We start from the raw sequence: 16,310 nt of genomic DNA, 5'->3' as shown, positions 1-16,310 counted from the left end.
TTTTCTAAAAGGAAATCTGGTTATTTCTAAAGTATTTTTATAATGCAGAGCTACACTAGGTTTTAGTATGATGAATTTCCACCTAAGTGAAGACTTTCTCATTGAAAAGAGTGAAATTATTGAAAATATTCCATATCAGATTTACTTCCTGGCTATACAAAAAACTCTAAGCTCAGATTTCTGGGATACCTTTGTTGTTGCTGTTTATTTGGCCATGCTGCACAGCTTGCAGGATCTTAGTTCCCCAACCAGGGATTGAACCCGTGCCCCCTGCAGTGGAAGCGCAGAGTCCTAACCACTGGACCACCAGGGAACTCCCAGGGATACCTGGAAAAACCATCTTCCAAAATAGGCTCTTTGAAAAGTCTCCTCGATGGCCGCAGATTGACATCCTTTGAAGGGATGTCAATCCCTTTTTGGAAAGGAGATACTGGGCAGTCACCTCTCGTGGATAAGGGAGGTGATCAGGCTAGACAATAAGCAAGCTGTCTTTTCTGTCGGTGTTTATCAATCCTTCCCCACGTGTATCTCCGTGTGCTGGAGATACACGGACACGAGGCTTTCTAAGGCGGCTTGAAGACAGTTCTTAAAGGAAAACCCAAAGGATGTCTGCGACAATGGCAACAACATATAAAGTCCACAGTGCATCAAAATGACTACTTTTGACAGATACTTATTTAGATAAGTTCTTTTATGTTTTTTTTAAAGAAAGACTAACTACTTCAAAATCATACTTTATAAACTACTCAGATAAAACTACTATGTGTAGATTGTGCTTTGTTTTATAATTGATGGGTTTCTGGAAAGTTGTGGAAATACTTTAAAATCAAACACACAAGGAAATTATTTTAAGAGGGAGAAACTGTGTTCCATTTATTTCCAAGCACCATTTGCTGTGTATGTCAGAGGCCCTCCAGGGACTCTGCTCCCAGAGAGATGCCCAAATCTCCAGAACCTGTTGACCTGTACTCGGCCTCTCCCGTAGGACCTGGACACCTGAGCACAGACGGGAACTAGTGAGCTTGTCAGAGGCAGGTGATATAGCGGTAAATCCTCCAACCAGGGGTCTTCTTACAATGCCATAGTTCCTAGTTATTGCTCTGGACATATTTACAAACAGAAAAGACTTTACCCACTTTATTACCCTGGTTTACTAGCTTCTAGACCCGGTCTCACATTTTTAGGATACGGTATGAGCATTAAAGCTCTTCAGCAGCCCTGCTGGCAGTTTGGAGTAATTCAACCATGCAAAAATTCTACCTCGGTTGAATCATGAAATCGCTAGTTTTATAGACCAAAAATGGCAGTCTCCCATGGTTCAACCTAATATGTTGGAGGAAGAGTATGGTATGGTTTAGAAAGTCAGCCTTTAGCATTGATCTTTCCTCATTTTCCCTCTTCTAAATAACCCAATAGAATGCTTTCCTCTCAAGTAACTCAATGTAAATCTAAGACAGGGGATGTAGGGAAACACAGACAGTTCCTAGGCTCCAGTCCTCCCAGAGGGAGAACAGGGGAAGACCTTTAGAAATATATTTAGTTCATAAATAAATCCTTGTCTAGCTGCCCAGTGCTGGGAGGAAACTGCTCAGCCATTGCTGGTTCTACATCATTAATGCCATCACCACGGGAGGGCAGAGCTGCCTCCGTCCTGGAAGGAGGATAAGGATCTCACCCTCACATTACCATGCTGTGAAAATTAAGGCACAGAATCACAGTGAAGACACACTGAGATGGTGATACAGTCAGATTCAGAACTAGTCTCTGAAACCTCTGGAAATTAGCTTCCATTTTAACAGCATGGACAGGAAAGCCTTGAGTGGTATTTCATAAGCCCAGTGGGTACTGAGTGAGAAACAAAATACAGCCTGTTGGACTGGGACTTGAGCTCTCTCTCCTCCTGTGGGTGTCGTGGTATAGAATCAAGGGCCATACAAGCCCGTTTTGGAGGTAGATTCTGCAGTGTTTTCAAGATAGGTCCCCTAAACCTAGAGTCTCTCCCCGGCGTGGGCTCTCCGACCTGCACTAATACGTGAGCTATTGTTGAATCGGCTCCCACACTCAGCACATCCATAGGGTTTTTCTCCCGTGTGGATTCTCTGGTGAATAATAAGATTTGAGCTCTGACTGAAGCTCTCTCCACATTCCCCGCATTTATAGGGTCTCTCTCCAGTGCGGATTCGCCGGTGGGTAATGACGTTTGAGCGGTCACTGAAACGTTTCCCACGTTCCAGACACTCATAGGGTTTCTCTCCTCTGATGGCTGGTGAGAGTGGAACTCTTACTGAACGTTTTCCCATGCTCGGGGCACTGGTAGGGTTTTTCGCCAGTGTGCATTCACCAGTGTGTCCCGAAGTGCGAGCTGTTGGTGAAACTCTTTCCACACTCACTAACTTACGGAGTTTCTCTCCTGTGTGGATTCTCTGGTGCATAATAAGGCCTGCGCTCTGCATGAAGCCTGTGCGGCACTCCCCACATTTATAGGGCTTTTCTCCTGTGTGGATTCTCTGGTGTGTGATGAGGTCAGAATGATCACTGAAGCCTCTCCCACATTTGGAGCATTTGTAGGGCTTCCCCAACGTGTGTATTCTCTGGTGGCAAACCAGATATGCGCTTTGGCCAAAGCTTTTCCCACATTGGCCACATTTATAGGGTTTCTTTTATCCAGTGTGGGCTAATCCGTGGACAGCTAAGTGTGAGCTCAGGCTGAAATGTTTTCCACATTCACAGCATATACTGGGTTTTTCTCCAACATAGGTTCCCTGAGGACCTATGAATTTACCTAACTAAGTCTCTTTCTGGAGGAGAGAGCAACTCTTGTCCATCTTCTAAGGATATTTCCCACTGCTTCTCTGCCCCATATTCACTTTCCCAGTCTTTCCTCCAGTTGAGGTATTGGGAAACATCCATGTTGGATCTTCCTAATAACACCCCAGGTAGTTTTACTGCCTCTGAAATGTCCTGGCTTGAATCCTCCTCATTCTCTGTCCTTGTTTCAAGATCTGAAACAATGAAATGAAACTGAAACTTGAGGATTCAGAAGAATGGAAACAATGTGAAAGAGGTCCTTACTGGTCACTTAAAAACAAGTTATTGGTGGTGACAGACCTTAATCAATTTTCCATTAACCAGGAACAAATAAGCTGGAGTATAGCTGAACCATTGTCATGACCAGCAGACATCCAGGCCTCACTCACTCCCCCAGCTTCTAAGCAGGAAGGTCATGTGGAGAAAGGCTGGAGGCAGGTCCAGGCGCACTTCTTCCTCTTCAGTCAGAGCAGCTCCCCCCTCCTCAGAGGCTCTGTCCCCAAGCTCAGCTCCCCCTCTCCTCCCATCACCTACGAACTGGCAATCGATATTAAAAAGCCACCTTTCTCTTCCCGATACTGCCTTCTGGGTAGAGGGATGTGCCTTAGAATAATTCTCCTGGCCATTCTCCATCCCCTTCCTTATAGGTGGGAGGAATGACTTCCTTGGTTAACAGGCAGTTGGTGTACGTGGCTCAGAAGATCAGCAGTGAAGGCTCTATCCCTGCAGGGTGAGGCAGTGGTTGTCCAGTGCTGCCTGTGCCTCAGTTCTGGGGCTCTATGTGACCCCACAGCTAAGCCACACCCTCAAGAGCTCCACCATTTAGAAAGCTGTCATTTTGATCTCAATATCTTACTCATGTCTCTCTCAGTCAGTCTAGAACCTGAGCAGGAGAACAGTTCTATTTATCAGATCGCCTGAAATTCCAACAAAATGACTGAGCCCCACCATGGAAGGGAGCTCATCTTAATCATGAGAAATTCACCCCTCCAATAATCTAAGGTTGACTGTAGTTTTAATTTGGGGTCATCCATGTTCCCTTTTTCTACTAACCTGGTTAAGTGATAGTTAATTAAAATTATAATTCAGATAGAAATTTAAGAGAGAAATCATAAACACTAATACTTTGTTTATAGCTACATATTCCAAGGTAACTAGAAACCAGGCTTTCTTTTCTGTTCTTCTCACAACTCCTGTGGTTTCAGCACCACAGAACCATAACCGGGGAAGATCAAGTGCCTGGGTGCCTCTCCCGCCCTTGCCCAGTGCTGGCTTGTCCATGTTCAGAATTCCAGGTCTGACTTCTTTGTTGGTAAGATACTATCTTTCACTCATTTCCCAACTGCATAGGAAGTTTTCCGAATTTCCTTGAAATCCTGGAGACTGTCCTTCCAAAGTTCTTCACTTCCCTCCAGACTCGGAACCCCATCTGACTGGGGAACTGGAGGTCCTGCCCAAGGAAAAGCAAGAAGGGACATGTAATTTGCCTTCTGTTCTCATATCTAGAAGTGGTAGGTGGGATGAGAATGGAAGCACATCTCAGAAAGGTCTAGTTTTCAGAAGAAAAAGTTAATGACTTAGGAAATTTTCCCCCTTAAGTTCAGCATACAGGGCAACGTGCTTATGTATTTTAACAATAATTATAACAATGATGACAATGAGAACTAACATTTGCTGAATGCAAACAATGTAACAACCCAGGGAGGTAGATACCATCACTGTGTCCATTTTGCAGATAAGAAAATGGGGGCTCAGGGTGTTTAACCAATGTACCCGGGAACAGACAAGTCTTTAAAGTGGTAGACTGTTATATATGATATATGCAGGCAGGGAGATCCCTTTGCTGTCGAGCAGAGCAAAACCCTCAAAATCATCTTCCTGAGTCACCCTGGACTATTGGTTTCTGTCAGTATTTAAAGATAGACTGTAAATAGTGTTCCTCTATAGAAATCAATAATTTTCCTCCTGACAAGGCCATTCAGATACAGACTAGTGATAGCAGAGTGACAGACGATAAGCATGTCTCCTGATTCACGGTCCCTAATCTTCCCGCGGGGCTTCCTCTCTCCCACTGTTCTGAAGTGCACTTCAGGGAAGAGAGCTTACCATTGGGATACCCCCTCAAAGCCTGGGGGCCGAGGCTCCCGGGCTCCTCTTGGGGCTCCTCTGTCACCTCATTACCATCCCGTCACTGCCTTCTGGCTCTCTTTGGAGTCCCCTCTAGTCGGCAGAACGCCTCCTGCCACCTCAAAGGCATCAAAGGTGTTGGCCAGGGTCCAGGGACTCATCAGGGCATCCTTAGAAGGGACAGGTGCTTGGAGTGTGGGTGCTCCTGGCTTTGCGGTAGTTAGTCTGGAGGTTTTTGAACCAGTAGCGACACTGCTCCAGGGTCCGCAGGAAGCCCCGTTCCCGCAGCCACTCAGCCACAATCCGGTACACCTAGCGGTTCCAATGGCAGGTGCGGAGCTTCTCATGAATGTAGGGCTCACCAAGAATTCCCGGAAAAATTTTAGTCTCCTCATACCCCCAGTGCACACCTGGGGAAAGGGACAGAGCTAAGCTAAGCTAATGCTGCTGGTTTTGTAATGAAGATAGCAGAAGGGCTTCCCTGGTGGTGCAGTGATTGAGAGTCCGCCTGCCGATGCAGGTGATGCGTGTTTGTGCCCTGGTCCGGGAAGATCCCATGTGCCGCGGAGCGGCTGGGCCCGTGAGCCATGGCCGCTGAGCCTGCACGTCCGGAGCCTGTGCTCCGCAACGGGAGAGGCCACAGCAGTGAGAGGCCCGCGTACCGCAAAAAAAAAAAAGAATCCACCTGCCAATGCAGGGGACATGGGTTCAAGTCCTGGTCTGGGAAGTTCCCACATGCCAAAAATAAATTAATTAATTAATTAAAATAAATAAATAAATGCAATGAGTGGAACAGGGAGGAGAGAAAGCAAAGGAAGTACTAAGCTACCATTTACTGAACACCAGGCACTGCACTGGAAACTTCACATTTGCTCAAAATTCCCGTTAGTATGCGGCAGAGCTGGGATTTGAACTCAGGACTGTCTGAATCTGAAGCTTTTGTTTTTCTCCCAGTACACAATCCTGCATACCATGAGGATGAGATCCAGATACCGAAAGAAGGAAGTAACCATTACTTTTAAGACAAACAAGCTATCTTAGAGTCAAGGAAAAGAATGACTTAGTACAACCCCTCACTACCTCAGCTGTGGTGCTGCCTTACACAAGGAAGGAGATTTGGGCAACATTTTGCAAGCTGATGAAATTTTGGAGCCTAATCTATAAAGTTACTGGGCCTGCACACTGGGTGAAATTCCTTTGGAATTTCTGATAGGCAAGAGAATTGGTGCAAAGGGCCCCACTCAGTGGTAGAAGGTGACCTGAGTAAGAGAAATATCTGGCCCACCTGGGAGCTACTCATGGTCCCCTGGTCACAGCTGTTCTCCGTAGAAAGACCCAGAGCCTGAGGATCAGGCAGGCCTGGGGGGAGAGAAAGGAGCCATTAGAGGGAATGCTTCTTGGCTCCCCCCAGGGACCAGCCCAACTGGTTTGGAAACAGAAGAGTCTTCCTCCTCCTCTTAGTGTCTGCTTTGTCCCATCAAAGGACTGGTGAAAAAGCAAAACAACACATTTCTCAAAGGAGAGTTCCAGATTTCCCTTCCATATCCATCCACGTTACTGACTGTCAGCGTTTTATGCTTTTATACTTCAGTTTTGCATGTGAATCATCTGAATTGGTCTGGAGACACGTACCTGTTTTCGAGAATTACTGCACTCTAGTTTAGCCCTACCTGTGCCTTTCCTACCACCCAGGCCTAAAATTGGTACCCACACCTTACCTCCTGGAACCAGTAAGGTCTCACTCACATAAGGAGAGGTGCCACCAGCTCTGCTATGTAGTTTTACAAAACATGCTGACCAAGGTTCTTCTTCCCTTTGGAGGTGCCTGTTGAGTATCCCACAGATTCATGTGGTCAGACTCAGTTTATATGCCACATCCTCCCAGGGAAAGGAGCTGTACCCTCTACCCCACTTCCTGCAGTCAGAGCGGGTTTCACGCCCTCCCCACAGAAGGGTCCCTTCTCCCTCCCTACACTGCTGCTTACCGCTCTCGTGGAAGGATCCAAGTTTTACTTTGGGGCTGTGGTTCATTTGGTCTTCTGGTTCTGGCTGTGAGCTCTTCACCACTGCCTGGAACAGATACATGGATTCTGTCTGTGCTTGCTTCAGATGGATGTTTAGGGGACCTAGTACCGATCCTGAGGGTTCCTTCTCTGACAGCACCTCCTGTCCCTGTTCAAGGACTGGAAATGGTCAGAATTCTGTAGGCACTAAAACTTAATCATCCCCAGACATAAAGAAGCAAAGGGGGAAATCAGTCTTATGCAAATCACTGCAGGGGCAGTAAGGAGTGTGGATGAGTGGGAGATGCCATGGAGATAAGATCTGGAACCCAGGCCCACTGCAATTTGCCCATCCAGCTCTCCCAGGGCTGCTCCTGTCAACCTCTAGGCAAAACTAACAATACAGAGAGAGCAAGCAACAAGGCAGCTATTTTGCAACAGGACCTAAACGTTCAATAATGTCAATAAAGACCAGTGAAACCCCTTGCTTCAGGCTGGCTGCTGCTGAATGAGAGCTGTTCTCCAAAGAGAAAATAGGTTGTATCTGCTCCTCCTGGATCAGAGTGGTGCTCAAACTATTTTAAACAATTCTCTTATTTACTGGTGGGGACCAACACTCAGAGCAACCAATGTTGTGCGTCCTCTGAAAATGGAAGGAAAGTTGCAGCTACCAGGCCCAAGGAATAAGCAGATTCCATGCTGTCACCAACAGCAAAGTGTACACATCACTCATACTGCTGGCAACCCAAGGTGGCTCTGTCTCTCACATTCCTCTATTTTAACTACTCAGAACTAAGTTTCCATATCTCACCTGCAGCCCCAGTCTTCCAGGTTCTTTTTGCAAGTCTTCCACCAGAGCCACTGCCTCCTCTCCACTCTCTGGATGTTTCTGTCTAACCCAGATCTGGATCTCCTGGGGAAGGACAGCCAGGAACTGTTCCAGGACTAGCAACTCCAGGATCTGCTCTTTCATACACTTCTCCGGTCTCAGCCACTGATGACAGAGCTTCTGGAATTGGATGAGTGCCTCCCGGGGTCCTGATGCTTCTTGATAGTGGAAATACCAAAAGTGTTGGCAGGAGGTCTCTGGTCCAGGGATACTCCCTTGAAAGAAACTTTCCTGCTCCCAGTGGGAATCTTCTTCCAGCGTCACTATTTGGAGCTCTCCTTGTACTTGAGGAGTCTGGATTTGTTAATCCACAGCTACAGCCATTGTTCAGATCAGAGAAGAACACTGCAGCTGTGCTCTGAAGTTCAAACCTCTTCCTTTACTTCACTGGGAAGCCACCTTTCGATAGGAGTCTAAGTAGAACTTGAAATTCTAGAGCCAGAGACATCCATTCCAGAGTGAATTCTAGTGAAAATCACAAGGGTTAGCCCAGTGGGATTGAGGTGAAGAAAAATCTTCCTGTTCCTCCCTCCCCATGTCCTGATGCCCATGGAGTCTGGCCCTCTGTCACTGGGGAGGTCGCTCCAGAAGTCTGACAATAGGGGTCAAGGTCTGGTGGTCTGGTTGAAAAGCAGAGGAGCGTGAAGCTGTGTTTGCATAGCGACTTACTTAATGCCAAGAAAATGCCAATGATCCATACTGAAGAATGAGGATGAGCTGATGGAGATAATGGGGACAATAAACTGCTCATTCTCCCAAGCCACTGGTCTTCAGAGTGTTCCCAAGTACATGCAGTACAAGAGCCAGACGGCACACAAGGTAGCAGCACCTTGGAGAGCAGAGCCTAAGTGGAGCCCGCTCTAAGCTTCAGAGATTCAACCGCTCCAAACCTCAACTGTCCTCGCCTCTGGGTGGGTTTTCAGATTTGGGCGGGCTCTCTCTGGATTGTTCAGTTTGGGCATCATAACTCTCTCCCAAATAGGGAGATTTACCCTGGTTAAGGTTACAAGATGTAACAGCAAGGATAATAAGATCACAGAGTCACAGGATGTTGCAGTTGGAACGAAAGTTCAGAGATAGTCAGGCTTCAACTCCCTCAAAGCTGAGTCAGTCACGGCTCAGAGACCCCTAGAACCTTGCCCAAGGTCATAAAGCTGGCAGAAAATAGGCAGTGGCTCAGCCCGGTGACGGTGGACCGGGTGACTGGGCCGCAGAGCGGACTTACACTGGAAGGCTACTCTGCTCCGCGGGCGACCTTCTCTAGAAGCTTATGGGGTAAACGCGGGCCCTGGGGACAGGGTCGCCTCGTTGGCTACGGGGCCAGGGTCAACCCCGCCGGGCCAGGTGGGCAGGCAGAAAGAGAACGCCGCCAGCATGAGGGGCGCATCCTGCCCAGGGGTCTGCTCGCGGGGACGCGGGACCCGGGGTCTCCGCCCGGTCATGCCCAGCCCGCGCGGGCCCAGGCCCGAGGTGAGAGCCGCTTCCGTCCGCCGAGGCCCTGCGACCACTGGAGGGCCCCGACTCCGCGGTACCTTCTCTGTGGGCACGCAAAGTCCCCACACGACACCCCCAACCCGAGGCCAGACCCCATGTCCGGACCTTCGGACAGCCAAAAACACCGGAAGCGGAAATGCGAGCCCCCAAAAGACTGGGGCTTGGCCGGACTACATTTCCCATAGGCCTCCACCAGGGCCTGCAGACTGACAGCAGGATTAACCAGGAATCTATGCGGATGGCTTGGGCGCCCATTTGTTTCAGACGAATCATTGACGACGGGTGGGACTTTCCTACACGCCGGATTTGTGGGTGCGGAGCCGCAGCTATAATCGTCGCACGTGGAGAGGGTAGGCCTTCCTCGCTTCTCCCACCCCCGTGATAATTTGGGGAGGTGGCGGCTTCTCGCCTTACTCCGCCCTGGGACCACTGAAAGACCATTTCCAAAGCGTTTTCCCTTACAGCTGAAAGCGGGTGTTTAAGCCTGTTAATCCGTATTTAATCCTATTATACAGGTGAATAAACCCAGGCAGCTTGGACCCCAGGTCTCTCTTAAAGAGAGTGGCGCTGAGACTCCAATTAAGATGTTTTGCCTCTTAAAGTACTTTTCTGGCATAGTTGCCCACTGTGGTAATGCTTCACCCCTATCCTCCCCCTTGCCTAACACAAACACACACACACACACACACACACACACACACCCTCATTTCCTGCGTGCACGGTCCTGGGTGATTCAAGATGAATATCATTGACGCTTATTAATTTAACAATCAATTGTAGAGCATATATTTTGGGACAAGCGAAACACTTCCTCCTCTTAGTGCAGCCCCTACTCTGCACTCCTCTTAAGGAGTGCAGTCTGGCAGAGCATGCATTTTCTAAAATGAAATGGTGAACAACTCCAATGCAGTGTGATAAGTGCTAAATGGAGGTGCTTTCAAAGTAAATGACTGGAAGGAAATACTGGAGAGCAGCTGGGAGAGCCCAGGAGGAAAGAAGGTGCACCCTCAGGGAAAGGGGGTAGGAAACCATACTTCACTTTTGCATATTTTATCTGGTTTGCTTCTGACAACAGATTTTGCCTAGTTCGGTCTCACACCCTATTTAACAGATAAAAGGTCTTAAATTAAACAGAAGGTGGGTGAAACTACAATTCCCCCCAGGAGGGGCAGCCTGCGGTGGGGCAAGGGAAGGACAGAACAACAAGAGGGGCTCTCCATAGAGTCCTAAATCCACTTACAAGTCTGGGCCATGGAGATTCCTTCTAGCCTCTTGATTTTAGTTCCAAGAGGGCTAATGTGGAAAACTCAGGCCAGCGCTTTCAGCATGCACACACAGCTAGCTTTCAAACCAGCCCAGCCCAGCAGTTCCAGAGAGCTGCCTCAGGGACCAGTGAGGTGGGGCAAAGACCCAGCCCGGGAGAGTGCTTTGGGTTCTCACCATCCAGTCACCAGAGCATCTCTGCTTTTACATGTTTTCTATTGTTGCAAGATGTCCCTTGAAAAAGTGGTTCCACTGTTACAAAAAGAAAACGGAAAATGACTAATCCAAGTATTCCATGCGCCATTCCCTTAACTCAGGGATCTCCTGAGCCAATGGAACTTTCCCTGGAAGCAAAATCAAACCTGGAAAGGGTCGTCCCAAAACTAGCTCCTATCACCTTCACCGTCAACACCACATCCAGTCCTCCAAACGAGAACACTTGCATGCCCTCGAGCTGTGAGCCACACTCCCCAAGGACTGGGACAAGAGGCCCCCGAAGAGTCTACACAGATGAGATGTTTTCCCAGCTAAAGCTTTCTGGTCCCTCAGAGGACAGTTGGTCTCAGAAACCTAAAAAGGTCCATTCTTCGGTGAAAGCAGGTTCTATTTGATCTGAGTTATCAATATTACCACAGACAGTAGGATTTCAGCATTCACTGCCACACCGGGTGATTTCGAGCAGCCTTCTGGAATGGGAAGGGCAAGCACGGGCATCAGCTGAGCAGGTGAGGAAAATCGAGATCTCCAGAAGTGATCTGCCCTAGTCATGCTGCTAGTTAGAGGCACAGGTGTGTCTAGAACCAGGCCTGTCAGGTCTCTTTGGTTCCCAATACCCCATCCGCTGCATCACAGATCTCAGGACAGGAACAGGAGGGAGACAAGCAGGAGCTAGTGACTCAGAAAGGTGGTATCACATGGGACAGCTGAGAGAGGCAAGTGACAATAGTGCTGAAACTCTTCAGCAAGGGGGTGGTTTCTAGACCATTGATATGTTTAGAAAAACATGGCACAGAGGGATTTACAAGCAGTGTGTAAGGAGACAAGGATTTTGAGATGAAAGAAATAAGCGTATCCTCTAAGAATTCAACTAATTACAGCCACTTGTACTGAGTGAAGACCACTGTCTCCTAAGCCCCCTGGATCGTCCACTTAACTCCAACTTAACCAGTGACACTAACCTGTCTGTGGAAGGGGGCGTGTTCATCAGGGAAACCTGGAAGAAACTGTTAACGAGGGCTTCCCTGGTGGCACAGCGGTTAAGAATCCACCTGCCAATTCAGGGGACACGGGTTCGAATCCTAGTCTGGGAGGATCCTACATGCCGCGGAGCAACTGAGCCCGTGCGCCACAACTACTGAGCCTGTGCTCTAGAGCCCATGAGCCACAATTAGTGAGCCCACGTGCCACAACTACTGAAGCCCGCGTGCCCAGAGCCCGTGCTCCACAACAAGAGACGCTACCGCAATGAGAAGCCCACACTTGCTGCAACTGGAGAAAGCCTGCATGCAGCAACAAAGACCCAACGCAGCCAAAAATAAATTAATTAAAAAGAAAAAAGTTAACGAGGCAATCTTGGGCACGGAACCGACAGCGCTGGGGGGGCAGGGAAGAGAAGGGGATTTTGAAGTGCAGCATTCATCACCTGAGGGGGGTGCGTCACATGACCCCTTTCTTTCAATCCGTGCTCACCAGCCACTGTCTGATCACAAAGCCACCATTTCAATTTTCAGTCACTGGAGACCAGGAACAAGGGGTGCTCTGAAAGTGGCTTGGGATTGGAGATCCCCAATGGAAATGAATAATAATCGGGCTTCTGGAATATTGGTCTCTTGGAAATGTAGTTACCAGGAGCCTCCCACCCAGTGTCTGCTCATCTCTGGGTGTCTGCACCACGAAACCTGGGGACTGGAACTTGTGAGTGGTAAATCTGACAAGATGTGCCACCCCCTGAGGCATCCTGGCGGGCCTCCTGCCCCGACACCAACAGTGTAAACAAAAGGCAGAGCCACTGTGCCTGTGAGATGTGAGGGGCCTGGGCAAAGTGTTTCCTTGGAGCCAGCCAGACCTTCCTCCTCCCAGCAGCCAGTCTCCTACAGCTGCCCTGGGCCTTTGAACGGATGGAAAATTCACAGAGTTGGGACACTGGGAAGAGTGAGCAAGGGAGAGGGACTGAGGGGCAGGTAGGCCCAGGAGCCACAGCCTCTGCTGATGCCAGAGGCAAGAGCTCAGTTGCACCAGTGACTTGGGTGGAGCACCACAGGGAATTAACCACAGCCCCTACTCTCCACCAGGCTCTGCAACCTTCTGTCTCAAAATCTGAGCACCGGGCTTCCCTGGTGACACAGTGGTTGAGAGTCCGCCTGCCGATGCAGGGCACACGGGTTCGTGCCCCGGTCCGGGAAGATCCCACATGCCGCGGAGCAGCTAGGCCCGTGAGCGATGGCCGCTGAGCCTGCGCGTCCGCGTCCGGAGCCTGTGCTCCACAACGGGAGAGGCCACAACAGTGAGAGGCCCGCCTAGCACACACACACACACACACAAAAATCTGAGCATCATCCGTGCAATTCTACTTTCACTTCCTCTGTGGCCACGGGCTATTTTATCAAGTCAAGAGGGTGAGAGAAATGAAAGACTCGACTATTCTGTCCAGAGATTTGAAATAGCTTAACAGGGCCAGGCAGCAGGGAGGTTAAAATGGCCCTGCATTTGAAAAACTCCAGGTCTGTCTGTGAGAGACTGTGGGAAGGGCAAGCCCAGCACCCCGGGCCCCTGCACAGCTCCCTGGTTATGAGACAGGACTCCCCATCAGGGATAAAGGGTGGGGAGGGCGACCACCAGTCACGTGCAAGGAAGGACCAGTTACAGTTGTGGATCATCTTGATACTAGGGGAGTAGCTGGGTTGTTTTTTTTTTTTAATGTTTTGTTATTCTCTCCATTTGTTCCTTAGGTGTTTCTCGTGGCTGTAATAATGCAGCAGGGTTAATTGACTTCCATAGAGTGGTTAAGCTACAGGTGCTGGGCAAGGTACATACTGAACCTCTCCTCTGAGTCTCCACTTCCTCATCTGTAAAGTAGGGATACTTACCTACCTCATAGTGTTGTCAGAATTGAGACCCACATGGAAAGAGCTTAGCACAGTGCCTATGCAGAGTAACCCTTCCATTAATTGTGTTACACTAAGCTACTATGGCTTACTGTAAACCAGAAATGCAACCCAAAAGGAAATAAAATTCCATGAAAAACGAGAGGAAGAAGTCTCATGATGACCTGCCTCAAAATGTAAAATCCCTATTAAAAGTGAGGGTGTGTGGTTAGTGGCACAAGTGTGTCTAGAGCCAGGTCGGTTCAGCTCCCAACACTCCACCTGCCCCACTGCAAACTTCAGAACAGGGTCAGGAGGAGACACATCACTGACCCAGAGGGGACCTGACTGGGGGACTTTGGGGTGCTGCTAAGTTGTTTCTTGACCAGGGTGCTGGTTACACAGGTGTATACAGTTTGTAAAAATTATATGAGCTGTACACTTATCTATGTGTTATATTTCCCTTTTTTTGGCTGTGCCAGGCAGCTTGTGGGATCTTAGTTCCCTGACCAGGGATTGAACCCGCGCCCCATGCATTGGAAGTGTGGAGTCTTATCCACTGAACCACCAGGGAAGTCACTGTGTTGTTTCAACAAAAAGTTAAAACAAGAAGAACTGTCTCAGGATATAGTTATACAAATACCCTGGGATTAAAAAGGTGAGAGAGTAAGATAAAGTCTCCAAGCTTCACTGCTTGCCCAGAGAGAAGAGAAATAGATGGTGTACCACGGACTCAGCTATAAGAAAGGGGATGCATGTTTTTCACTGACTTTTTTTGATGATCTGTGACATTTTGAAAAGAAAAGCTTTTTCGTTAGGATTCTGGTTGGTGGGTTGGTTTTTATAAATGTCTTTCGCTGTGTCTCCATTCACTGATACCAATAAATTGTAACTGAGGTGAAAGGTCACTGAAGTTAAAACTAACTTAATCATCTTACCAAAGGGAAGTGTAGGAAACCTAACCCATTTTCCAGGTCAGAATTTTGGGCTCCATCTGCCTCTTGCATTTACATACACCTGTATGGAGAGAATCCAATTGGCAAATATTTATTGACTTCTTATCACATGCCAGGCCCTGCTGTGAGTGGTGGAGAGAGAGTTTGGAACCTCGGTAGCGATGTGAGCATAAAAACTCGAAGAGGGACAGGGCAGAATCACGTAACAGGTCAATGCAGTGAGAGTCACAGGCACCGAAATGGGAGAGCTCAGGGGTGTGGTGGACAGGGACACGTCTGCCAGGCAAGCGCAGGGAAGACCTCACGAAGGGGGTGGTACCCAGGCTGAGTCTTCAAAGATGTGCAGGTGTGCCCTGGGCAGACGGGGCAGCCCAGCAATCCAGAAGAGGGAGCAGAGTAAGCAGAGAGACGAGGCCCAGCAGGGCACATTGAGGGGAGCTGCCAGGGGGTGAGGATGGTCAAGGGCATAGAGGTGCAGTGACGAGGGCAAGGCCAGGTATGAACGTGAGGTTCCACAGAGGCCCCCATCAGGAAGACCTCATCTGCCCTCCAAGGACTGTGGCCTCCTTAGGGGGATGGGGGAGCCCCAGAGGGTTTAAGCTAGGTAGTGACAGGTTCAGTTCTTTGCTGTGGAAGGACGCTCACTCTGGCTACAACACAGAGGATGGAGTAGCGGGAAGCAGGGCCAGAGGGAGCTTGGGGAACCAGGAAGAGGGCTTCTGCAGTGTCAGGCAGGGGTTTGAACTAGGCCGGGGGGTCGGGGCTGGGAAAAGTTGAGAAGGGCTTGGTTCCCAAACGGCTGGCTCTAAGGGATTCGAGGGAAGACGAGTCTTGGACGACTCCTAGGTTTTTGGGTTGGGTGACAACGAGTGGAGGGCAGTGCTACTCACAACGAGGAAACACACCTGTGGAACCAGCACCCTGATCAAGGGAGGCAGGTGGGGGACTTGAGTTCTGAACATGCAAGTTTGAGGCTCTAGGAACAAGGGCAGGAGGTAAGTTGCAGGAAGAAGCCAGTAGAGAGGGATAGACCGGAAATCGAGAGAGGAAATAGCAGATGAGCAAGGTCCTGAGTCCTGGAGGGAGGTGGAGGCAAGTGACAGGTGGAGACAGATGACTATGAAACCGAAAGCACACATCTCGGCTGAGCCCGGAGGCAAGGAAGTGACAGGGTTTGATACACAGAAGTTTGTTGGTTGGGACACTGAGGGAGGCCACACTTGGCAGGTTCAAGGTTCTCAGAGGTGAGCAGAGCCTGGGGGCTGGTGTGGGTCTGAGGGCCAATGGGTACAGGGCAGCCACTGTGGGGCCTGGGAGAGGGAAGTGACCAAAGTCATGTGAAAGACTTGCTGAGGTGGGCTTGGGGGCCACGCTGAGGGTAAAGCAGATTCCTTAAAAAAAAAAAAAACCATTTACTGTAGGTTTTTAATGGTCCCAAGGCTGTTCCCATGAACTTAGAAACAAACTGGTAACAAAAACTCGGTCCTTAAATATATGTACCTTGAAGGGGAAATAGTCTTTCTTACAGAGACACAGGTGTAATTGAGTTGTGAACAAAGATGTGGCAGAGGCAGATCTGCCGGGGGGGCTGGGGCTTCTTGATGTTTTTTGAGGGGAAGAAGGCTGTGTCCTTCCATCTGACACATCTGGCGTGAAGACCCCTCCTTGCCTCTGCAGACCCCCTCTA

At 49.1% G+C, this 16,310-nt stretch overlaps 2 protein-coding genes across 5 annotated transcripts; both read right to left on the bottom strand.

Moving 5' to 3' along the window:
* Nucleotides 1-843: 843 nt before the first annotated feature.
* On the bottom strand, nt 844-9,465 carry LOC131752705 (putative SCAN domain-containing protein SCAND2P). 4 transcript variants are annotated; one of them, XM_067029963.1, is made up of 4 exons: nt 9,053-9,447; nt 7,750-8,292; nt 6,921-7,005; nt 844-4,258 (listed from the first exon to the last, which is right to left on the bottom strand). In XM_067029963.1, the coding sequence occupies exons 2-4, from the start codon at nt 7,909-7,911 to the stop codon at nt 4,140-4,142; spliced, it is 366 nt and encodes a 121-aa protein (XP_066886064.1). In that variant the 5' UTR covers nt 7,912-8,292; nt 9,053-9,447; the 3' UTR covers nt 844-4,139. The 4 variants fall into 4 exon arrangements, with proteins under 4 accessions (XP_066886064.1, XP_066886063.1, XP_066886060.1 ...); XM_067029960.1 differs by adding an exon at nt 6,221-6,294 and having other exon boundaries at nt 4,036-4,258; nt 7,750-9,421; XM_067029962.1 differs by having other exon boundaries at nt 7,750-9,465.
* On the bottom strand, nt 1,989-4,089 carry LOC136793896 (zinc finger protein 239-like). The gene is made up of 2 exons (XM_067030626.1): nt 3,997-4,089; nt 1,989-2,591 (listed from the first exon to the last, which is right to left on the bottom strand). Exons 1-2 carry the CDS (start codon nt 4,087-4,089, stop codon nt 1,989-1,991), a joined length of 696 nt encoding a protein of 231 aa, XP_066886727.1.
* Nucleotides 9,466-16,310: the final 6,845 nt, after the last annotated feature.

Source organism: Kogia breviceps, chromosome 3, assembly GCF_026419965.1.
Source record: "Kogia breviceps isolate mKogBre1 chromosome 3, mKogBre1 haplotype 1, whole genome shotgun sequence".
Taxonomy (NCBI): domain Eukaryota; kingdom Metazoa; phylum Chordata; class Mammalia; order Artiodactyla; family Physeteridae; genus Kogia; species Kogia breviceps.
This window is presented reverse-complemented; position numbering and strand designations above follow the sequence as displayed.